The sequence below is a fragment of the Corvus cornix genome, chromosome 2 (assembly GCF_000738735.6).
Source record: "Corvus cornix cornix isolate S_Up_H32 chromosome 2, ASM73873v5, whole genome shotgun sequence".
Taxonomy (NCBI): domain Eukaryota; kingdom Metazoa; phylum Chordata; class Aves; order Passeriformes; family Corvidae; genus Corvus; species Corvus cornix.
This window is the reverse complement of record NC_046333.1, coordinates 134,418,763-134,444,650: the sequence shown is the minus strand read 5'-3', so window position 1 is coordinate 134,444,650 and position 25,888 is coordinate 134,418,763. Positions and strand designations below refer to the sequence as shown.

Below are 25,888 nucleotides of genomic sequence, written 5' to 3'. Positions count from 1 at the left end.
GAATTTGAAGCTTCCTTACTTATATTCTGTCAGGCTGCATCACGGTTACATCACAGTCATAGATACAATATAGCTCAACATCCCGATGGGAGTACGGTGTTATGGTGCCTTCTTCTAGATGTCCTGACTACTATGCCTTTAAAAGAACCTGTTTGAAATGATATAGGGATGTCTATAGGGAACAGCAGTGTGCCACACATAGCAGATTGTGCCAGTCCTGGAAGTTGCTCTGATTACTCCTCCACTCCTAACACTGAAATACATAGGTCTTTTGACAGAGTCAGTTTGGAAAAGCATCTGAGGAAAACAGGGATGTGCCACTTGATGCCCACTGCAGAGTGCTCAGAACCACCTCAGATGTTTTTTACCTCATGTATCATCATCCCATACAGAAGACTGATAACGTAAATCAGTATCAGGCATCTTATCAGGCATCAGCCCTCATAGAAAGACCTAGGACTGTGCAGTGAGGAACACAACTTTTACTCAACTTTGTATCTATTCTACACTTTGACAATTGAGATTGCAACTTTCCAAAACAATTCTGTGTACTCCCTGCAAGCACTGGAAATGAGTGGTTCTGTTCCAGACAGAAAAATAGATAAAAATCAGATAAATACCATTTTAATATACAGAACACTTCTAAAGTGAGAACTTTGTGTTGTTCATATTTGATTTTGATTTCTGTTCTTCTGCCTGTTTTTGTCTTTCGATTACAAGATTTCACTCCTGTTCCAAAATGTAGAATGCCCGAACAGCAGCCATCTAAAAAATGTCTCCTCTTTCTAAAAATTGGAGAAGGTGGTCCTAAACAAGTACTGCTAATAAGTATAAATAAATCATCTGCCTAGAACACAGTCCTAAGCCCACCTCAGCTGGGAGATGGAGTTAATGTTCCTATCTAGCTATTATGTAAGAGAAAAGTCTGGGCAGAGGCACCATTCTGCTGAACTTTCTGTGGAAATACAATAGTGCAGATGTGTAGACATATTTTGAATCTGTCAGGCATAGTTAAAACAGCTGGAAAAGAGGACATATCACATTCAGCAGTATTTGTTTTCTCCTGTAACAACTTCTGATGCATCAAAAAGTCAGAAAACAGGCAATGCAAGTGCAGATCTGGCCTTTTACAGCTTGGTTGCCTAATTCCTAAGTTAGAGCCAAGCCAGATTTTGCTGGTTTTCTTCATTTCTGAGTCTTGCACTTCCAGCTGTACAGTAGTTGAGCTTCAGAAAAAAACTTGGGTATTATCAGTATTATACTATTATGTAGGTGAGATTACAGTGTTAATTTAGGAGGTGACACAGCTGGCCAATCTTGTAAACTTTAATTTGTGTGATTGGGAGAAGTGTTGTTACTAGAGTGAGACAACTAATATGCCCAATAGAGTTATTTGCAACACAAAACTGAACCTAGGTATACTTGCAACTAAAAATCCCCATTCACTTGAGTAGATGTGGATCAACCTTTAAATATAGGATGAAACCTGCAAAAAAAGGATTCCTTTCCCTGTTCCCCTTCCTTTCCCTTCCCTTTCCCTTCCTTTTTCTTTCCTCCCCTCCCTACCTTCGCTATTCCTCAAAGTGTGCTTGCCCTTTGCAAGTGTATAAATTAATGTGATTAGGACCTTTATTCTCTGATTCTGAAGACAGAACAATACTATTATTATCATCATCGTTATTACTAGGTTTACTTTTTATTGCCATTCATTTGTAGGAACGAAGATAGCTGAATAACTGAACTTGACATTTGAGGTGAAAGAAAGCTTATGATAGTTCTTAGTTTCAGAAGAAATCCATTCATGTACAGAATGGAGGAAAGAAGAGGTTTTTTTAGATTTGAGAACTCCAGACGTTTGAAGATATAAACTGCAGCTTGTACAAAAAATTGCACTGGAACATTATTTCTGCCATGTGTGATGGTGAAAGATGGTTTCAGATTCAAGTCTGTAGAAGATTATTTTCCCACCATGCATGCAGTAGATATCTTGGTTTGGTCAACTAAACAGGAATCAGCATAGCTTGTACTTGGATTCCTGAGGCTTGCACAAATATATTGTCATAACAAAATTCAAAACCAAAAAGCAAACTATGTCTAATATTGTGCCAGAATACTTCTTTTCTAATGCATGTGCATTCTAACACAATTGTTTACAAAAGCAGATCTATTTTGGCTATTCTAAAACAGAACTATGTAATCTAAATGGTCTCTACATGCTAAAAATTCCACACCAAAGTGAAAAAATAAGGTACATAAAGCACACACGCATTACAAAAGCATGAAATGTGGGTTTATAGTCTCATGCTTTCATGTGGTTTTCCAAACCCTGACAAACCTGTCTCAGAATGGTGTTTCTTTTTCAGCAATGGTTTTTCATCAGTTATTGTACCATTCACCTTTTTCTGCTGGTCCTCCCATGTAACTTCTAGCATAAACCAAAAAAAAAAAATCAGAAATATTATGTAACTTACATTATAAGACATCTAATATAATCTGGGACAACTTGATCTAAACAAACGTGTGATCATTATCATTAAAATTTAAATCAGTTCTTAGAGGCCTGTGGTGAAGAGAATTAATACACATCTTAAACATTCTGGAACAGAACATCTTATCTGAAAGTTAGTAGCTATGTTACTCATCAAATATTCTGCAGTGTTTTATATTGAACAATTGGTATAAAAAACAAGGGCTTGTTGACACAATAATTTGGTCTGCTTTTAAAAAGTTAGTGCTCTACATTCTATAGCTTCTTACATTATCTTTGTGTTTCTGTAAATTATAAATGAAGTTAGAAATATTTTGGTTAAAAAGTCTTTGCAAAGATATAATTAATAAAAATAACCAAACCAAACAAATGAACAAACAAAACAAAACCTGAACAAGCAACCACGCATGTTTAATGAAAAAGTGTTTTTAACAATTAATTCTTAAGCCAAAACTAAGTCAGATTCGCTTTCTAAATCTGAAACGTGATTTAAATTCAGCTTTTAATTTGGGCAGATTAAACTACTCAATAAGAACTCTTGTGCCAGTTATTCCTGTATCTGAAATTGGCATTTCTGATTTAACTGCTCAGGAAAAGAGCTATAGATAGAAGCATGTACACTGCTCCACAGAACTACATTCTCTAGACTTGCAAGATGCTAGTGGTTCTGAGACTGTAAATTTTTTTTTTTTTTTTTACACTTTAATTATCTCTCTTCTGACAAACTAGGTAGTTAGCATAAATATTATCAGCTTTAAACCCTTTGGAATCTCATGCCAAAACCAAATCTACACCAATTAACAGGAGAGATTCAATACTCTAAACTCCATTTTTGCTTTGGGCTGTTAAGAATCTGCTTATTTTGGTGATCCCATGAAGTGAGAAGTTCCTCAAACCATTGCCCATAGATGTTATCACTTTTATGGTCACACAAATAACCAGTGATGGAGAACAGTATGAAAGATATGGAAAACATTTTTAATCTTACCAATTCAAAATAAATTGATATAAAATGATTTTATCCTATTAGTTTTTATTATTATTTATTACTATTTAATTTTTATTTTTAATATTTATTTTTAATATTTATTTTTAATACTTATTTATTATTTTTATTACTATTTATTATTATCCTTGTTAAAGAAGACTAATGGATATCTAACATTCAAAATGTAAACATGTGAAAGTGTTATCTACCTGCAGCCTTCTTCTCTGTGGCTGTTGTTGGTCCATGACAGGCTGCTGTCCTATAAATGTCTGCTTTGATTTTTGAAACTGATGGAAATGTAGGTTTGAAGTAAAATTGTCACCATAATGATTTCATGACACCACAGATATGCATGCTGAAACAGACTCTCTTGTCTTTGAAGTACCATGTGTAGTAACTACTAAATGAGAAATTTCAAACCGAACATTCTGTTACCAAAACGTGGAAATAAAATCCTATTATGATTCTTCCCAGCAAAAACGTGATTCTTTCTTTTTCCCTATGAATATACACAGTCTTCAATAAAATATCTACTGATGTCATTTATCCTTTCTTTTTCTCAAGTAAGCCCAGAAGTGTCTTCTTAACTAGCAAGTAAAGAAATTCAATGGCCTTAGTAAAACTACTTTTGAATTTAAAGAGTAGTCACTGCTATGAAAAAAATATCATTAACAGTAATTTAGGCCATATAGTGGAGATTATACTTAGAATAAGATAAAAAGTAGGCATACAGTAAGCTAAAACACAGGAATTTTTCATGATATAGAACAAATAATCTAAATATTGAAGAATATCAGAAAGCCCAGTGATTTCCATGCCAGTTTTATGTAAATTTTAGAAGACTCTCTTTCTGACTCTAGGTCAGAATCCTTTTCAGAACTCCTGATTCAGTTCTGAACCTAAAAACTGTAGTTGGCTCAGTGACCAAAAACATTTATTATAACAAAGTTCCCTATCAGAGGAAAAGCTTTACTAAGCCTTGATAATTCTTTGAGAGGTCAGTATCTAGAAAACAGCTAACCCTCTCCATAACACTCTGTAATAACACTTGAATTGACAAGAGTGAGGAAATAAAAATCAAGTAAAAATATAATTCTTTGAATAAATAGTTTTGCTGCATGTTAACCTTAAAAAGAAAAACAAACATTACAAAAAGCAAGACAGGCTACTCAATGTTTTTGAGGAAAGTGATAGCATGAGCATGCAAACACTTTCAGAAAAGGTTCTAATGACCTCTTTTCTATAGCTTCAGTTATATTTATGGCATATCAGCATTAAATTCAAATGGCTATATAATTTTATCAGCAGTTAAGTACAACGTTTAGACTGAGTATATGGGGTTTGGCAGTACTCCAGATCAAGTGAACAGCTTTCTTGACTTCTAGAACATTGCAAGAGTTTTACTAGTAATGGTTATTGTTCCAACTGAGAAAGAAAAATAGATGTATCCACTGGATTTAACCAAACATTTGACCTTTTCTTCACCATTTTCTAATTTTATTTCCATCTCTGTGTTTTACAAAGATAAGAAAATATGTTTTAAGGAGAGCTTAAAGGAGAGCTTTCTGTTTGGGAGCTAGCATGAGATGCTGATGATTAGTCAAAGTGCCAAATGTCAGTGTTGCCCTTACACTCTCTGGTTAGACAAATAAGTTACTATAATGTACTTTACACAATGTAATCTCTAAAATCTCTTCTTTTCCCCAAGGCAAAGGGCCACCATCTATTCCCTCATTGTTTTAACCAAAGACAACTTTGGTCAAAAATATTTGGAAAGAAACCATATAGTTTTCTAATTCATCATTCTCCTATTATCACTCTCACTTCCCATAACATGAACTTCATCCTGTCTTCTGTTGTGATAATTAGCTTTGACTTATGAAAGATATAAAATTATTAAATATTTATACAAAAAGACCTTACATAGATTACATAAAATCTGGGATTCTTGACTGAGAACATTTTAAGCAGCTGATGCATCTTAAGGGCTAGAAGGATTTGCCAGGTGCCCCAGTGCAGATTTTTCCCATCAGTATGAAATGTACAATCTTTAGATGCAGTTGTTTCTTTAGATTGAGTTGTTGCACCTACCCCTGGGCACTGCACACCACAGTGAATAATGAAGCTGTGGTGGCACTTGGTGTTGTGCCCTTCCCTCATGAGAATGATACTCACCTGTGCTGCCTGGGGGGGCGGGGGGGGTGCTCCAATCCACCCTGTGTCAAGTACAACCTCAGCATTTCTTACACTTTTGTTTAGAGTATTTAATATGAAAAATATTAAAAGTGTGGAAATAATATATGAGAAGAATAGTTGCACATATATAGCTTTTCTGAATTTCTAACCATGCCAACTTAGCACCAGGAACGTTGCAGCAAACTGCAGAAGTACGAGAATTGGAAATGATGCAGCAAACTGCAGAAGTATGAGATGATGCAGCAAAATACCAGATACTAATGATGAGGAATTTTTGTATGCAAATACTTCCCTCCTCCCTTCTTTTCTCAATACGATAACCAGTAATAGTCCTTCTCACAACTACCCTTTATTTGAAACACTTTTATATTTTTTCTCTTTTACTGGAATTTGTCTTTTTTTTTTTTTTTTTTTTTAATCCACTTCAGCTTTTATCTTCTTTTCAGCACCTAAAATTTCTGGGAACCAATTTTTATCAGTGCATTTCTAGTTTTAGACTTTTGATTAGGTTATCATAAAGTCTTCACTTTTCCATTAGGACATACTTAATTTAGTCATCTTTTTTCTGCAAATGAAAAGTACTCAGAACTTCTTTCTATTTTTAGTTTTAGATGATGAATGCTCAGAAAGAAACTATGTTATTAATATTATATAGTGACAACTACTGTAAAAATAAGTCAAAAATGGATTTGGCTAGTGCTTCTTAAGCCAATGCATCACAAAAAGAAGTCATTAAAACTGTGGGATAAACTGTCAAAAACTGAGAAACTGTTTTGAATCAGATACTCAAGGTCTCAACTCATGCATTAAGAATACAAGAAAAAGAATTAATTAAGACTAAATTCACGGCATACAAGTTTTACTTTTTACAAAACAAAGTCCCTAAGAAAATTAAAGAGACATCAGCCTCCAGAGCTCACACAGAGAGAGGTATTCTCAGCATGTCAAACCTCCACTAAGGGAAAGCAAATGGCTTCAAACCATGATGTATGAATCATCCCAGATGTACTAAATTGTACCTGGAATGAATCCAGTCCCACGTTGCATCATCAGCAGGCTGCTAATGGCATCAAGGCCAACTCAAAGTGACACAAAGTCAGCAATCAAGATTTTATGCCAGAGTGCTGATGTTCCTACACCAGAGAAACCTTCAGGTGCCTCATTAAAAGAGTGTTGATGCTTCCCTACCGTGATGTAACAGGAACAAAAACAAGTAGGAACACACATAGTCTTCTTCTGACAAGTACAGAGCAAGACCTCCTGCCTCCCCAGGTAGCATTCCACAGCCAACCTGAGGACATAATCTTTTAGCTTCCTCTTTAGTAAACATAAGAGTTGATCTACATTTTTTTTCTCCATACACTGAATGAATATTTTACAGAATATCTCTAATGTATCTTAGAGATCAAGGCATTTACCTGAGACCTGATGATCTGTCTTTCCTTCAAAATCTTAAATGCTTCTTAGAACTTTGCCCTGAGTACTGACAAAGTGTGGACAATATAAAGGCAGGGACACACACACGTATGTACACACACCCTTCACATTAAAATAGTTTGCAAATTAGTTCCAAATCAACAAATGAATGCTAAGAAATGTTATAAAATTTAAAAATAAATAAATTGTTCATAAGTGGCTTATATCATGGTTTTTAATGAATACAGTGTTCCAATAAAATTTCTGACATATCTTAATTATTTATTGTTTTGATTTCATCTTTCTTACTGATCTACATACACATTCTGCAAAAAAAAAAAAGAAAAAACAAGAAAAAAACCCCAAACCCCAAACCCTGAGCTTCATTATCTGGGGCTGCAGTTGGAATACATTAAAAGAACTTCAATATAAGTCATCAGGTAAGCAATAAAAAGTACTGCAATGTATCTACATTTCATATTATTGTTATAAGTATTAAAAATTTGGTAGTGCACTGCAGGTTATTCCTTACTCCAAGAGTGTTTTCTTCAAGTTGACTCCAAGGCTACATTAATTATCTGTAGCTGTAAATCACTTAAGTTTAGACCAGTAGCAGTTTCTTCCCATCATATCCTCTACCTGCAAATTCATGTTTTATATTTAATTATAATTAATATTTAAAATTTCTTACTAGTGGATTCTTCTATATGGAGAATAAACTTATTGTAATTTTCTATTGCTGATTTTTATGAAAAATTGTAGATATACTCCAGAAAGGTCCCAGAGAGCACTTGTTGAAGTAACAATCAGTAAAGTCATACCCTACCTTTAGCTAAAAGTCAGCTAAAAATCAGAGTACCATGTTGCTACTTTTATAAATATAATAGAGTTGTAAAACATGAAGGAACACCAGAAAAAAATGTAATACTCCAAATAGCTGAGAAAAGACAGTTAATGTTACATTAAACATATGTACATTAATATTTAGTAAAGTATACTTAAAGAACACAAAGTAAAGATATTATTTGTAAGCCACTATCAAGGCTTTTTTTTCCACCATTTGGGGCTTGGGAGGATTTGTTTGTTTGTTTCACATCTTTGTTCATGTTTTTAAAATATGGCAGCTTTGCTCCCTCTTCTGGTTATACACCTGCACCACGCCAGACTGGTTAGGGCAGGCCCGCTCTCAGTCAGTTTCTTTGAACATCTGGGAAGAAATGCTCCCCCAAGTCACTTGTTTGGACAAGCACTTCGGGGCGATTTTGGAAGGACTGATATAAGGGGGAAGAAACAGTGCAGAGAACCTATGAGGGAGACGAAGACACCATGAAAAGACACCATTGCTGTTTATGTAGATTTCTGGGTTACAAGTCATAGGAGACTGGGCAGCCAGTATCCTGGATAAGCTTTACTACACACTTGTCCTGCTTATATCCCTTTCTCCCAGCATCCATGCCTGGTCTACTGAAGACCAGACACTAGACTAGATGGATTTTCAGTCTGAGCTGGTAGGCTATCCTCATACTGCTCCAATAGGTAAACACAAGAAAAATCAAAATATCTCCAGAATTTAATGAACAGTGAATTTAAAAAAGGAAAATTACAAGTAATGTCCAAAATAAATGTGGAGCAAAGTACGAGCTTCTGCTCTACACCTCTCTGCCACAGTGTCTCCTCAGTTTGCATTTCCATTCCCTGGGTGTCAGGGAATACTCTGTGCATGCAAGGAAATGTGAACAGCCTACAAATTCACTCTGCAGAATGCAGAAGGTAAGGTTTAGCTTGATATAGGGTTTGGGATATTTTTTCCATGTTATTTTTATATTTATTGAAAAAGGTGCAATCTTATAGCAAGTCTTCAAATATTTTCTAAGCAGAAAGATAATTTTTTACTATATGATTATACATTCTCTCACAAACACAAACACACAAAAAAGCTCTGCAGAAAATCACAGGTACTCTACCCTTTTTAAATGCAGCTAAGATTGAAGCTTATGGTACAATTCTAAAATGTTAAAAAAATCATTCTAATCATAAAAGGGGTCTGAAACTAAGTCAGTAGTTTTAAGCACTAATACCGACCAATGAAGAAAATAAAATAAACAGCTTACACAAAGATGAAAAATATAGATTTGTTTCTTCAGAAAGCTCTAGGTTTTTCTGAATGTCAAGTACTGCTACTTCATCATATAAGAGTTTTCTTATTGCTCAAATTTACACACAAATTTACACACAAATTTACACACAAATTTTACATTCATCTTTACATGCAAATACTGTCCGCACCAAAAGGCCCATTTTATTCTTCTGCCTTATCTCTGAAAGGTTAGATTAGTAACCAGACAAACTGTGTTTGACTAGGAGACAAAATGACATCCCATTGTCACATACCAGTCTTAGAAATGCTATGCAGTGCTGTGATGTTGTTTCGAAAGATGCAAACTCAAAATTTTCATGAGTAAAATTTGAAGGTTTTTATGGACAAGTTAGTAGCTAGACTCTTTCTCACCTGTAATACCTCCCTGGTAGTTTTAGAGCTAAATTTGTAAAATCATAAGGATATCACAAGGAATTTTAACAGAATGTAGGTTCTTCAGTCTGGAGCATTTTATTGGTACTTTACTTTTCCTGGTTTATGTTGTTGTGTTGTGGGGTTTTTTTAATTTCACTCTTTTCCCAGCATGAAAGTTGCACTTGTGCGCCTGCCTACAACTAGCACAATCTAACCAGGTCTACACTTTATTTAAACCTTACTTTGCTTGAACTAGAATTTAATTAAAATGCAGTATTTCTCTAGGTACTCCTAACACATACAAATATGTTAAGTATTTTCACAGCACACATAAAACACATCCAGTATCATTTCTCATGCAAAATTCAGAAGCTGTTGTGGTCTCTTAGTGATCTAGAGTCAGTAAGCCAGAGGAAGAGAAAGCACTTAGGAGACTCACAGCAGTCATATTCAGTAGTTCAGGGAAAGTGTAGGCCCCATTTCCACAAATCCAAGTGGTCTTAGATGGAAAAACTGCTTGGGTCAGCTATCAGGATGAGAGTGCCCTCTGGCCTGACAGGAACATGCTTGTTTTTCAAAAAAGTGTATTTGAACACTACTTCTGCAAGTCAGTTAAGCAGGTCCGTCTGTCAACACTTTGACTGGCATCCCTTTATTCTGCCTAGTTTGCCCTTCAGTCACCTAAACTCTAGACTGTGTCTAAACTGTGCAACAGTTTAGAATAATCTGGAATACAGCGTAGTTTCAGTTCTATTCCTTCAGGCAACCAGACTGCTCACAGAGCAGTGGGACTCCCATGCATGTGGAAATCAGAGTGCACAGAAAGGGCAGAGACTTGGGTCTTGTCTTGCTGTAAACTCAAGACACCAATATGCTCCAGACACTTCTCAGTCTGGGAGATGAGAACTGGAAAGCATTCCTGATTCCTAATATAGACAAAGATATGGTGTAATCCTATAAAATATTCCAAAGAGTGAGGGAATATGAAACACTTAAAATTTTGCTTTGGTAACTACATCGTTTTCTATGCACCCTAAATTAAGACAGTAAAGGGTAGAATTTTACCTGAATCCTTTTCTCACAAACTCAAATGATCAAAAGATGTCATACAAAATACATGAAAGATAAATGCAAAAGACCTGAGGAAGATTGGAAAGGGATAACAGTTTTGGTAATAAATATTTGAAATTGAATATTTGGCACCGATCATTCTTTTGGAGAGTAAGAGCCCTGCAGAAGAAACTTCTAAAACATAAAATGGACTCCTTAGAGAACTAAATAAAAGTATGAAACAAACTATCTTAAATGCAAGTTAGTAGTATTTAGTTGATTGTGCAATGTACATCTTTCAGGCTCTATAAGTGTATAAAATATTGGTTTTGTTGAAGGAGTGGAAGATAGACCAAGAACAAAAACTACTTTTGCCTGACTAAATCACTATTTATCGTTTTGTCAGCTTTGTCAGATCAGTGGCAAAAGCTTCTAATTTTGCTACGACTGGAATTTAAATCTTAAAAGCATGACACTGAACCATCTGGTAAGTAGCATGGATTACAGTTACAGCAGCAGACTCCCAGTATTTGAATTCATTCAGGACTATGCTGGCACAGCCACCAGAGCAAGCCAGGTAACCCCGTGAACTGCTCTGCCAGTCTGGTGACACGGCACCTTCTCTGCAAAGGCACACCACTCAGTCTTGTCTACACTTGATAACAAGAGACATTAAAAATGGTGTGGTCTTCCTTCCCAGACAATGAACTAGCACAAGCAAAACAGAATCCCTGCTCTCCTGATATCTGTGTTCCCTCCTCTAAGTTACTGTAGGGAATAGACAGCTAGGAATGGCCCATAACAGTGCAACTGGGTCTATACGCCTTGAAGGTTCCAGGCAGAGATGGAACTGTAAGAGTGAATACCCAAATTTTAATAAATACAAGAAACTACTAGTTTATATTTCATTCACTGGCAGAAGACGTCAATGACACAAAATCTAAATGTAGTATGGCCCTAGAAGCATATGGAAAAGTAGTAATATATTTCTTCAAAATTATCAAAGCAATTTGGAAGCATGAACTCGAATAAAACTTCAAAGTAAGCTGCAGTTGTTCATTGCAACTTTCTTGTTCTATTTTTTAGATAAGAAACCTAAATCTCCATGTTAACATTTCAGTGATTTGAATTAAGCTCATTTCTACAGCATTTGAAAGAGAGGAGAACATCAAACATAATACACACTAAACAACAGAAATGATGGCTAATAACATAAGCCTTTCTCTAGAAGTATATGATAATTAAAATGGTCCATTTTTTCTAGTCACATTAAAATGTGACAAGCTTGTAAAATATGTATCCAAGCAATGTAAAAGAATATAGACCTGGTAAAAAGTGGAAGACAATGCAGACAATTTTGCAAGTGTCTGCAAACTGTACTTGGCCTTTTAGGGTAAGACAGACCGGGATTTCCAAAATGAGAAGAAATACAGAAACTACCCCCTTAGCTCTCCATAGCCAACCTGGTGAAATATCTGCCTAGTGTAAACTATATCCTCAGTAATACAGTTAGCTGCAAAAACATAAAAATGTGGAGCTTTTGATTACAAGAAATATTTTTAAACCACAGTTGAAATAATTATATCCAAGAAGTAAAACAACACACTGAAACTGAATATATGTGAACTTACTAGGTTTGAGCTAGTGAACTAAGCAACACACACACATGCAGCAAAAAAATAAATGAAATTTTTCAAGCACCCACAATTCATAAGCAATATCATAATCAACTTGCCTTTTCGCCCATTAACAGGTGGGGTTTGATGTTTTTCCTCACAATCTTTACAACATTAAAAACAGACAATGATGATTAACAACTGGAACAGCTGCTATGATGAACAATGCAACTACAAGCACACACAAACGTGTTGCAGCTATGTGAGCCAAACTCCATGCACTATGCTTGAGTTACCACAAAACACAAAAAAAAACCACAAAACAGAGCAAAGAGCACACAGTACATGCACCACTGAACACCACAGCAACAGAACCATTAAAAAAGCAATAAAAAAGTAAACTGTATTATAATAAAAAATGGGAAGGCAAAGATCTTAAAGGACACTTTGGATGCCTAAGTGAGAACTAAAATTAAAAAAAAGTAAACCTGCTTTCCACCTCTGAAATCGTGAAATTACTCTAGCTACTTCAGTGTTTTGGACAAGTAATGAGTCCCATCACAGTCATTATTCCTGACCTTTTTTCATAGAAGAAAATAGTAATCCATATTTTCTTCTCTTAAATAACAATGGGAAGAGAGTTCAGGGCACAGGATTCAGGCACTTACACTTCTAAGCAGCATTTAGCATTTTAGGCATGCATTTGTATGCTAGTAATTTTCCCTACCAGCTAGTACTAAATGTGTTTCTTGATTAGCTCATCTTTTTTATATTTTTTTGCACCACACTTCCACCACTTGTGGCAATTATTAACAACTAATTATGGAAGACAGAATGTAACATATTAACAAGGCATGTAAACGCAAATTTATGCATTTTTGATTCTTCCTTTGAAAAAGAAGCTGAAGAACAAAAAAATGATTGAAAAAAATCTTTAGATCTCTGCATATCTTTGAACCCATACTGGGCGTTTTTTGAAATTAGAAGTTAAAGTTTTATGTTTTAATCACATGGTGTTCCAGTTGAAAAAAGTATTTTCAACTGTTTGATTTGATCATGAGCTATCAGTTGTCATCACACTACCAACTGAACTGTCTTCCAAGCAGGATGAAGGACATTATACAAAATGGTCGAAGTATTTCCATGTAATGCAGTTATCTCCTATTTTTGTCCAGCATCAGTCTGCTTACACAAACTAAGGGGGAAAAAGAAGTGACATGACACAAAAAAATTTACTTCCCTGCTTGTAAAAATTATCAATGCAAAGTAGACTGTACCACATCTAAGAAGCATCCACCCAGATCTGCTAAGTCTGTAACTTGAGAATAGTGCCAGAGTATTTTCATAAAAAAGAATAAAAAGAGTAAAATAGTTGGGTACTTTTTCCACATTGAAATATTTTAAGCATTCACAACTGGCAAATAAACTATGCTACAATTAATTTGTTTGTGTTGTTTTTTCATAAAATGATACAAATATTCTCTGGATTCTTTATGCTTAATCTGCTTACAAGCTGGCTGGTAAAGCTTCCCTATATACTCAGGGGAGAACATATCTAAAGGAGATGGGCACTGCGGTCAGACAGACCTGCCTCGACCTCTGCCTCCTGAACTCCAGTACGCTTGTTTTCTTCATCTCCTGCTGCATTTGTATAGGCAAGGGATGAGAGGGGGAAAAAAGCAAGACAAAAACATGCATGCTTTGTTACAAGCTGTTCAAATAAAAGATGAACATCAAACAAAAGACATCCACAATAACATACAAACCCTCAGTCTGTGGCGGTGAATCAAAGATTAAATAAATTGTAGTGCTATTTTTCATTTATATCTAGAGCTTACTCCAGTGAGATCTTTCTGCAAGAATTGATGCCCACATGCAGCCCTTAATGTTCTTTGTTGCCAATCTCTTACTAAATTTTTAAGCACTGGAAAGCAGACAATGAGAACCAAAGAAGATAAAACAGACATATTGGTAGATAATTAGTTTACATCTTCTGCTTGGCTTTGCTTTAGTTTTTCTAGGAATAAAGTCCAAGCCTCCATTCTCAAACAGCATATTTAAAATTGTATATAAATCATAAGCTAGTGGACATACTTGGTACCTTAAAAAGTGCAGAAGAAACAAAGCAAAATATCCTCAATTTGGCAGATAATAGGCTTTTTTTACCTGGATTTCAGAGTAGTTAGAATGCCAAAAGAAATACATTTTCCACTAGCATCTACAGTTGCCTAGAGCATATTTAAATACTAGAGAATGCTGAAATAGTTGAGAACAACAGTGAAAGTGCCATTGATAATAAGAAACAAAGATTTTTTTAAAGTCATTAATAAAGAACGACAACTTTCTTTTGTGACAAAGCTCATGAGGGTAACAACAGTAATAATCCTGAAGAGTCTCAAACTGAATAACTGATTTACCATACACCTGCTTTAATTTAAATGCCAGTTATTGATTAAACAGCTTTGATGTGATGCAATATAGTGCAGTTTTTCAAGGTTCCGATTTAAATTGTTTATTGATTTTTCATGTTCTCTGTTCCCGGAATTCTTTCCACTTCTCTCATTACTTGTATAAGTTTATGTGCAATTAAATAGCTCATTGAATTACTTGACTTCAGATTTAGCTAGCATGTAAAATTAATTTTAAAACTACTTGTTCTAGGAAGTTATTGTTAATAGATAAATTCAGGCTATAATCAAACCAGTGCAATAGAAACTAATCTGTGCTTAGATTTCTGCTCTACAATTCTGTGATAAAATCATGACATTTAAATTCCAGTTGAAATCATGACATTGAAAATTCCAATTAAAATATTCAGCAGATTTATCATCTGTACAGTCAACCTTCTCTCATAGAAACAAATGTCTAGAAGATGTGCCTAAGACTTTAAAAAAACATTTTCAGTGAATTGAATTTAAATGGTTTTGGCATGTTGGTACCCTGAAATGTAAATTAACAATGGCTGTCATGAGCAGAACTGTATGACTTCTCAGTGATTTTCCTTTATCCCCTTTGTAGTCTCAGACCTAGACAGAAAGATCTGCAAATTTCATAAAGCTGTTTAATTTCTCCTTTTGCCAATATGAGAGAAAATTATAAACTATGACTTCCCTTGAAAGATCGGAACATTTTAAGCAAGCACTTTAAACTCTGGGTTATAGGTAAAGTTTGTTCGAGTTTTTCTATGGAAATTGCACCAATGTAAATAAAATATTTTAATATTCTTCAAGGGCTGAGGATTCTGCTGCCTTTCAGGAAAGTGAACTAAGCATCCACAATTAAAACCCCAAGGTGTATTTTTGCAAATTCGTAGTTGAAATCACAACCCCAAAGCAGATTCAGGAAGTATCCTAAGGAAGCCTTGTGACTGATGTTAACTAACCTATTCTGTTTACTTTGCTGTCAAGCACACAAAATGCAAATTACGCTGTGCAAGTATGAAGGTTTCTAACATCCCACATAGAAATATCCACACAAAAAAAAGGGATGGGTGCAAAGCTCCGTACTTCCATTTTTTGGACTGCTGTGTTTGCCTAAGTCATCAAGTTCATAGCTAAGCTGAAGATAATGTAAGGTCCTATCCTATATTTTATAGATGTGATCAATCATTTTTATAAAACAAAATACCCATATGCCATATATTTTAAAAACCCTGCAAAATCATAGCTTATAGAGTATGATAAAATCATGACCAGTCTTAATACTGGTCCTCTGCAATTGCATTATAACCATCTTTCTCTATCTCCCATCAAACTAGGGCAGGGTTATGTAAAACACACAGTAAAATTCCTTTTAATTTTGCAAAACTGTACCTCATTTAAAGAAATTATGTTCTGAATGAGATAAAACCCCTTAAAATAAACAGCATGTACTTCTCTCAATAGTATCTGTGCTTTCCTAACCATCAGAATGTCTCTGTGGCTTCCATTCCAGACTGTATGAGTTGCAACACTACATTGTCACTAGACATCTGTCCTTTTTAGAGATTTGAATATGTATCTGAGAGATATAAAAACTGACTAAAGGTTGCTAGCTATCCCTGATTAAACCTAATTGAGTATTCCTGTTAATTCCACTAATATCTAATTTTATTCTGGAAAAAGATTACCCACACCTGAAGTTAAGAGAGGACAGTTAATCAGCACTAATATCAGCCCTTAACAGGTTCTGAAATAACTTTCCCAAGACACAAGATTATTATGGGATCATATAATTAAAGTCTGTACCATAGAGCATAAATAGAAGGGCAAATCCTTACTGAGCTCTACTATTTGCTAAATATCTGAGCACTTCATTTCCAAATTTTAAGGTTTTATTACATCTATTTGGGTTAACATGATTTTCTAGTTTTTATGGTTGGGTGGATGGTTGGGGGATGGTTTTGTGGAAAGAAGAAAGAAAGGGCTATGTTTTATTTTTAAAAGGAAAAGCAAAAATCTATATTAGGAAAAAATATTTTCTCTCTGATTAGTAATTAACAATGAACTGGAAGGGTGCATACTGAATACTTTCACTTTATGGTGTTCCATTTTAATTAGCAGCAAGCAGTCAGTGATTTCACCCTCCTGCCAAGGCGAGTAAGAACAAAGAAATACATTATAGCCATATATGAATGAAAAAAAATCATGTTAACCCTTAAGAACTATAAATACTGCTGTATTCACTTCTTGGCAATAGCATGAAAAATACAGAATACTTAAGGGTACATCAGCATTTCAGCACTAAAACCAAGTTTGATTTAACGACACTTAAACAATTAACAATGCTTTAACAATTTAACAAATGTTCATTTAAACATGGTATCTCTATCTCTACCATAATTTAAAAATATACAAACAAAATTTCAGCTGAAAAAAGTCTTCTGGCACATCAGTAGTGAAAATTTGTTAGGTGGTCCCAGACATATTTTCAGAACTATTTTCTAACCACATAACGTGAAAATATACTAATCTAATTATGTCTACAGCAAAACCCAAACTGCCTAGATGCCAAGGTATAGCCTGGGTAGATAAGCTAAAGACATGCATTTCAGAAATACCCAGTCTTTCTTCTGAGCAGGCAAATCTGATCCTGAAAGCAACACACCAGTGGCAACCTAAGGAATTAGCAAAAATATGATGACCATAAAAGGCTGTAAATGCAACATAACTAAGGATATTGTATGTTCTACTGAGCATGTGGGACAATGATAAAAATATGTTTGGGTCAGTACACCACAGACATGAATTCATAGCTACTCCCAGGTAGCTTTCTTAAAAGCAAACATCTTAGGCTATTTTGAAAGAAAGTATTCAAGAGGTACCTACATGTCCTGGAGCAAAAACTCCCAACCTAAAACAGTTCATTCAAATAAATCTAACCCAAATCAATGTATTTTAATTCTCATCCTAATTTGGAAAGCAATTACCCAGAGGGTTGGGTTTTTCCCTGTAGCTTCCTTCCCTTCCATTTCTAGTCACACAGCCATAAGCATACCATATCCCATATTCTAATGAGTGCTGCCCTATAACAAAAAAATATCTCCAACAGCAAATTACTCCCTTCTTTCTACTTGAGTTATGGCATTTCTACTACATTTAAAGAAAAGGTATGCAGTTACAACCTTGTAAGAAATACAGATTATTCAAATGCATGCAAACAAAATGAGACCACTGTAGGAGTCCACAGCAGATAAGTTTTTCCCTCTTTTTCACAAAGCTGAGATGACTTCCAATTCATCGTTGTCTATAAGGTATCTTTTACTAACTCTTTTCATCAGTTTTATTTTGATTTAATCTAGTCAACAATAAAATCCTTGATTTCAAAATAAAAAAGTTTAACCTTCACAGCACGTTTCCATGGAATATAGAAACACCTCTCTCATTTGAGTCAAGTATGTGTTCTGCAAGAGCAGAAAGGACTACTCTGTGACAACATTTTTTGGTATGGTGATACAGCCTTCCCAACATCGCACAAAAGTTTTGATTATCACTTGGGCTTAAAAAAAGGCATTGAAACCTACTCAAATATCTACAAAACTTTCAGGTTTAATGATGGCATATTTGTTAAATAACAACATACACTCCTTCTATGGTAGTCAGTGTTTCCGATTCTATTAAATTTCAGGTTTTTTAACTGGTACTTAATTTGCCTAAAATAACTTTCTGCAAAATTCTCCACAGTAAAAAGGCTGCTATTAATCTTAATTACGTTCTGTCACTGAACGAAGTTAGGTAATCTGCTGTTCTTGCAGAGCACTATCCTTTATAAAGAAAATTATTGCTCCCTTCAAAGAAAATTATTAGAAAATCCTGAAGAAGGACAGAAAAAGCCTCAAAGAAGAACTCTATTGGTATTAGAATATGAGCTCTTAATTCATGACAGAAATTTACATAGAATGCTCTATGAAAGCTGTATCTATGGATTCTGTTTTTAAGAGTGTTTACTATCTTTATATGTGTAAATTCAATATGAAATGTGTTGAGTTAGTGTATCTTGAGTCACTGATGATGCTTTGATTGTCTGTTAGAACATCAACATCTGTGGATCTGGAAATTTTCCATAACCCAGATTTTCCAAAAGACTGCTTTTTTTCAAAAGACAAAGTAAAAGGAAAATATTACTCAGTTTTCGAGTAAAAACAGAGTTCCTCAAGTCTCAGCAGTACTTACCAGAGGAAACAATTCTAGCACTCCTATAAAAAATAATTATTTTATTGTATTTGTTACATTTCTCTCTATAGAACCTACGATGTAAATAATAAATAAGACTGGTACCCTCTCTAATCAAACACAGTAAAAATATGCAGTACTTCACAATTGCTGCTCTAAGGAGCTCACCGTCTAAATAGATACACTAAGCAAAGAGCAGGGAAGAGTGGTAAAACATAAAAGCATATACAGCAATGACAGCAAACATCATGGGATTAGATGTGATTATTTCCTGGAATATCTAGACTGTATTTCAAAGAAGCAATTCACAACACATAAGACAACAAAGAAATTAATATAATAGAGTGATGATCTGAGAAAACAGGAGTTTTCTTTTCATGAAGTTTTGTTTCCAAAATGGAAAGAAATACTGTAAATATTTGAAATACTAAATTAAAAAGTCTGATGAGACAAACACAGTAATACTACATAAAGACCCTCAGTGGTATAACCAAGGACTGCAATTGATATCTTGTGGCTTGCTATTAAGTAAATTAAGTGGTTTTAATACTATAAAATATAAGGGAATTTTATTCTAAGCAAAAATATTTTAACTTTTTGAAAGACTATTTTAATTCAATTAATTTTTGTTCCCATATTATTTGAAAATTGCCTACCAATTCAGCAAATGTATCACACTGTAGCATATTTGCAATAAAAACATTGTTCTGAGTAAATGTATGGCTAACATAAAACATGTCAAATATCCTCCAATGCTTATACTTAAACATGTGCCTGAATACCTGCTAATCCCGGAAGTGTACATACATAACTGCCAAAATGCTCTTATTTGCCATAGGGTAAATTCTAGGTCTTTAGAAATGGGTATATGTCTAGGTACTTTTCTAATGACAATCATATTTAGATAGTATTATTTATATTGTCTTTTTTTCATGTAGAATCCTGTAAAATTTATGAGCCACAGGTCTAAAAATAAAGACTAAATCATATGACAATAATTCTGACTATGTGCAGTCAAGTAACACCAATTGCAGTTGGGTTTGTTTTTCCCTACACAGCCTCTGAAAAAGGCTTTCAGGTGAAAAACAAGTCCTTCTTTATGTACAGACCTTCATAAGATTCTATCTCCTTGTCTCCATTGTCTACGGAAAGTCACAAAACCAAAACAAACAAACAAACAAAAACAAACAAAAAAAAGGAACCAAAGCACAGGGGTTAAAAACAACAGAAGTTTTTTAAAAGATACAATATACATGTTAAGAAGGATTAAAAAAAATGAGTGTATATGGCCATTTAGACTGATTTTGCACAGCACATCTAGTTACTAGAAATGGAAGGGTGAAAATGTATCTGCTATCAAAAATGCATTTATATACCTGTTTCTAAACATTTCAGAAATGTCTCCATCAACCAGTGCTTTTAATAGACATTAAAGAGAAGCACAATTACAGTAGCAGTAAAACGTGAATCATTAAATACCTGACATTTCTAATTTTAAAGATTTTTACCTGTCTTCTTGCTCTTCCTGTTTCAAGATGCAGAGGTTTTATATTAGCAATCTGTAATACACTCCATGTGAACCTACAAGTGATCAGCTAGGTTCCTGACTCCCAAAAGAGCCAGAATTCTGTCACTAGACAACATACTAAAGATAATTTCCTGTGCCTGTTGAAGTCAATGACAAAACACCTACTGAGTTCAAAAGGAACAGGATCATGCTAATAGTCCACCTTGTTTCATGTGCATTATACTACTGATTATTCACATCAGCCAAGAGTATTGTAGATATTAAAACATAATAGAAAAAAACAGAGTAAAAAATGCAATACCACTACCAAATTCTAATTCTGTACACCAAAACTCAAGAGATTTCAACTGTCATGGCAAAAGAAAATTAATAAATATAATCGACTTTCATGAGCAATTTGGGAGCATCATTAAGGATAAAACCATGCACTTACTTCTCTCCAACGTCCCCTTTGGTGGGAGCTGTGGTAACTGCCTGCCCCTTCGCCCTACTACTGGAGTACTTGATGGACTTGTCTGGACAGACCCAGTTCGAGGATGTGACCTATGAGACACATATCAAAACAAACCACAACCATTAAAATACAAATTCATCCCTAAATATCATTAAGAACTGATAACATGACTAAGTAGACTTTACATCATTTGGGACCCTTGCAGTCCCAGAGGGAAACTATTATCTCTTTTCAGAAAAAGACCTGATTAAAAAGAGAAATCTCTCAATTAAAAGGAAGCCAAACTAACGCTGAGGATGCTTCCATAAGCTGTTCCCATAAGATGCTTGTTCCCACAGTCAAGCCAGAAAATGTGTTGTGTGCATATTCATGTGCATGTGGATATAATAGCCACACACACATAAATTTATTCACAAGTCAAATTCGATTATCTTTACTCAGCTTGTATTTTCTTAAATCACCTTTGAGTTGCAATGAGAGTACATGGATTTGTCTAAACAAAGTAATAAACTGAGAAAAGACACTGATATTTGACTCAATTCTCACTGGGGATTTGATACTAACTCTAACTTTCAGAAAACGAAAGAATGTACTCAGCAGTTCTAAAATAAAGAGAGGCTTTCCTGAACACGATATAGACCAAAATGTGCTCATCTTGTTATCATATTATGTTTGTTTAAACTAAGAATAATGTATAGAAATCCTCAATATCAATCAGGGGTACTCAAACAGGAACAATACAGACTATGGCACAGTAAAATGTAGTCAGAGAAAATGGTGGTTAAAATGGTAAGTAATTGACAAAGTTAGTACAGTGCATCTAAAGAAACTTTTTTTAAAAAAAATAGTTTCATTTGATGTTATGATGGTTGTTCCATAAGCAATGTCTGATGAACACAAATAATTTCTCATTCTGTAAGAGAAGAACATGAAAGTTATGAGGTGTTTTATGTGGAAACCATCCAGGATTCCTGACAAATGAGAAAACATAAACAAATGTAGTTAAATACTGTTAGCAAGCAATTTGCAATGGTAGCCACACCATTATATCCAGAGTAGAATATAAATAGTGTGTTCGCACTGAACGGGTTAGTATCTATTGCTGCTAGTGATCAGCTAAGGATGAGGCGATACCACTTAGCTACTGGGAAAATAAAATGGTGAGCTGGTGGGGCAGAAGGGGTTTAGTCTGATTGATTTGTCTGTTTCACCTCGGTAAGGCAGGTGAAGGAGGGGCAGATCTTCCAGTCATTAATGAAGGCATCGACCTGATGAGGTTTGAGTCAGGACGCTCTGTGGATCGGGAGCGGGAGTTGGTCCGCTCTAGCACAGGACGTTGCTCTGTTGATCTGGATCTTTGATATGGCTCTCTATCTGCTGCTTCACAATTCCTGTAATGTTAGTCAAAAAGCAGCTCAGTTGAACTTTGACTTTTCTATTAATTATAAAATACGCTGCATGATACTGGTTTGGAGCAAATCATATTGTTATATACATTTTTAGGGGGAATAAATTTTCTGAGATAACTTCTTGATAACATACAGTTTTTTACACATATGATTTGACTTGCTCCATACTCTTGATAAATGGACTGAAATGTTTCCAATGTCTCAGTAATGACTATCCATGCAATAGTCTGTTTCCTGACAATTTTTGGGTTAAAATATTGTTGTTTTCTCAATTAACATATGAACCTGGGAATAAAAGAGTAGCTGACATAATATTAAGTCTCATTAAAGCTAAGGATTCATTAATTGTGCAGTTTAATTGTGCATTATTCCTCATATTAATAGATTTTTACAGATTTTTTACAGATTGCATTCTCTCTAGAGGTAGCACTCTTGTTTGTAGGAAAGTCCACATTCTAGATGTTATAATTACCATGTAGCACTGTTAACTGTTATTAGACTTGAGGATGTCTGTTATAATATAGGCTAGGCTATAGTGATAGATTCGTATGTGGTGCTCAGACTGTAATCAGATGAAAATGTACATCATTAGTACTTACACAGGTTCCAACAACTATAAAAATTTGATTTGTAATTTAAAAATTCTTTTAACCCACAGCCTACAGGACTGTACCAAAACAGCAGTAAAAAAAGTTATTGTTAGAGATGCAATGGGAAGAAATTAGACTGAGTAAAAGAGAATTTCTTGATCAAACAGTCATGTCTTCTACTATCTTAGGCAATTAATCAGGCCATTAACTTCAGAAATTAATCAAGCCCCACCTTTTTTCACAATGTACTTGGTCTGTTTTCAAGGAGTAATATTTGCTAGCAATATCCTCAGGTACATTAAATCAAGGCAATTTTAAAAGTAAAATCCATGACCTAATGGAGCTATTTATTAAAATCACACTCCTCCCAGCTCTCCTTGAGTAACTGAGCAGATAACAGAATACAGATGGGGAATGTGTACCCTTCAGGACTTTTCCTTGAGCGAAGTCATGCATTTTACAATGAAGTCAGTTAATACAATGAGTGGCTCGATGGTGATTAAGTGTAACAAGAAGTCAAATTTTAATTAGTATCAAAAAAGAGAGAGACATACCACAGCGTCATTATGAAGACTTTTATGTTAGTGACAGCATTTTATTTCTAAAGGCACTGAAAAGGAGTATACTGGCTAACCTTGCTGAATGCTTTTATAAAACATTCATTAAAAGCAATGTCTTTTCAGGCCTTCCATGAGGTCATAATTTGACTCCTAGAGCATATGAAGGAATTGCCACAGACAAATTCAGAATAATACCATACATCATGAACCTACATCTATAAGCTCCTAACAAGCAAACACACCACAGCGAGACACATAAATGGTAATTGTAAGCTGAGGCACTAAAGACTGTAGGAAAAGTACAATGAGCCTGGCACAAAACCACATCAAAATTACCTCACTTCTTCCTCTATCAGTTCTGTTTCTGAATGGGAAGCTTCATCAGCAAAAATATCCACTGTCTCGCTTCTTTTACATTGTTGACAGACAGAGAAACACAACCTTAGCTTTGATAGGAATGTTGTTTAGTTTACGTAATTGTTTAAGAGATGTTTCAGCGTTATGGAAGGTGAGAAAAATGTCAGCCATCTGCATGATGGCAAGAAATGACCACAGAATACATTCTTTGACTATGGGAATAAATCCCGAGAAAAAAAAAATCCTAAATTCAACAGAATTACAAAAAAATAACAATATCAAGGTCTGGAAAACTCACTCTTATCTTTTTTATCCACATATTTAAGAATACTAATGAGCCCACAAAGACTTTTTTGGGTCTGTCAGCATTTCCCCTGTCAGTGACTGCTGGAGGACTGCTGGAGCAGCAGGGACTGAGGAATATGGTAAGGGTATCATTCCATATTCTATTTCTCTCTCCTTCTAACAGCCAGTAAGACATACAGAGGACCAGGTGAGAGCAAGCACATGCTTCTCATAAAGACTTCATGAGAAGTTACAGCTCCCACTTGTTACTCTTAAGGCCTCATTCTCTTTAGTTCTATAGGTACAAAAAGTAGTTTTTAGGATATTAGGGGTCTGACCTATTGCCTGATTAGAAAGAGGGTGGCATTTTTACCATTAGGATCAATACTAATGGCTTAGTGGGCAGGTTTTATGTTCTACAGAACATCATGGAGCCAGTCTAGCTAACCACTATGGTAACAGATAAAGGCCTCAAAAATTTCACACTTAATAGCTAATATAAATATTCAGTTTGCTACAATCTGCAGCAGGCATTTACTTAAAATGGAAAAACAACCAGGAGTTCCCAGAAGTGAAGGAGAGGGTGCATTTTGGCAGTAAACCTTTGAAGTTTTGGCAATGCTGTTCTGTAGACTAAAGGATTTGAAGAGTGAGTCCTGAAGTTAAACTGAGTTGTCATCCTCAGGTTCCAGGCTACAGGCTGCAATCCTCTCAGTAACCACTATGGCAAATGGAGGCTATTTCAGGTGGACAGTTTTCCACTTGAAAGCTTCACTTTGTGGCTCTACATCATACACATATAAAGAGCAATTCAAAAAATAGTTTTACTGTCCGGTCTTCATCCTCACTTATTATTTTATCCTTTTTAACAGTAAACACATGTACTGCATGATCCCAGTCTTCAGGAACTGTCCCTTTTATAGGAAAACTATCATTCAGATAGGCTGCTTGGGCAGTGAAACTCCTCCCTTACCACTGTATACAATTATGCATGAATATCAAAATCCAGCCATAATTATGGGAGGAAGTTAAATTAAAAATGGAAGTTTCTAACTTTTCAGTTATCATTCTTAAAGACTTACGCTTACAAATAACCTAGATGAAACTTTCTTCTTTTCTCATTACAAATCGTATCATATGAATTACTGATTTTTAAAGAGGGAAATATGGTAGTCTTAGTTAAACTATTCAACAACCATATAGTATTTTCATGTACACTAGCACTGTTTACCTTTGCTAACAGACTCTTCATTCTGAAAATACAGTTAATGAAATGTCAAAAAATGCTGTCCTCCATTTACAGCCTATTTTAGCACCCTTCTACCTTTGCTAGGGAAGACAGGCATGGTAGACAGCTGATCTCCTTGTCAAAGTCTGCAAGACTTGTAAGCATAACTGTCCCCTATTCTGAGGAATGGGTACAGCAGTGTTTGCTTCTAAACCAAGCAAGCCAATCACTATGAGACTGTTTAAGCTCTCTGTAAGTCACTACACAGAAAGTTCTGTGAGTATTCAGTCTAACTGCTTATTCCAAACCCATTGGAACTAGAATCTAATATTATTTAGATACCACTGTAAACTCTAGTTGCTATAGTACCTAAGCAAAGGTGCTACCAAATTTTATTTTATATACTGATTTATCTCCATTTTTTTATATATATATACAGCAAATTTCAAATGTGAACTCTTTTCCCAATGCAGAAAATAATAATTTCTGATTTTTAATTTCTCAGATTTGTTACTTTTCTTAAGAAATAAAAAGAATTTTCAACAAATAATTATAGTCATT

The 25,888-nt window shown here is 34.8% G+C and overlaps 1 protein-coding gene across 49 annotated transcripts in view; it reads right to left on the bottom strand.

Annotated features, from left to right (window-relative positions):
* The window catches only part of RIMS2 (regulating synaptic membrane exocytosis 2), a 454,433-nt gene that overhangs the window by 114,431 nt on the left and 314,114 nt on the right, over positions 1-25,888 (bottom strand). For 18 of the 49 annotated variants that reach the window (XM_039548401.1, XM_039548402.1, XM_039548366.1 and 15 more), the window contains 3 exons: positions 23,794-23,865; positions 22,110-22,289; positions 20,878-20,987 (listed from right to left, as the gene is read on the bottom strand). In XM_039548401.1, coding sequence (XP_039404335.1) covers positions 20,878-20,987; positions 22,110-22,289; positions 23,794-23,865 — 362 coding nt within the window. Of the gene's footprint in view, positions 1-2,335; positions 2,426-12,385; positions 12,431-13,853; positions 13,908-20,025; positions 20,059-20,877; positions 20,988-22,109; positions 22,290-23,793; positions 23,866-25,888 lie in introns of all 49 variants that reach the window. The other 31 variants (XM_039548364.1, XM_039548365.1, XM_039548362.1 and 28 more) reach the window with 6 other exon arrangements.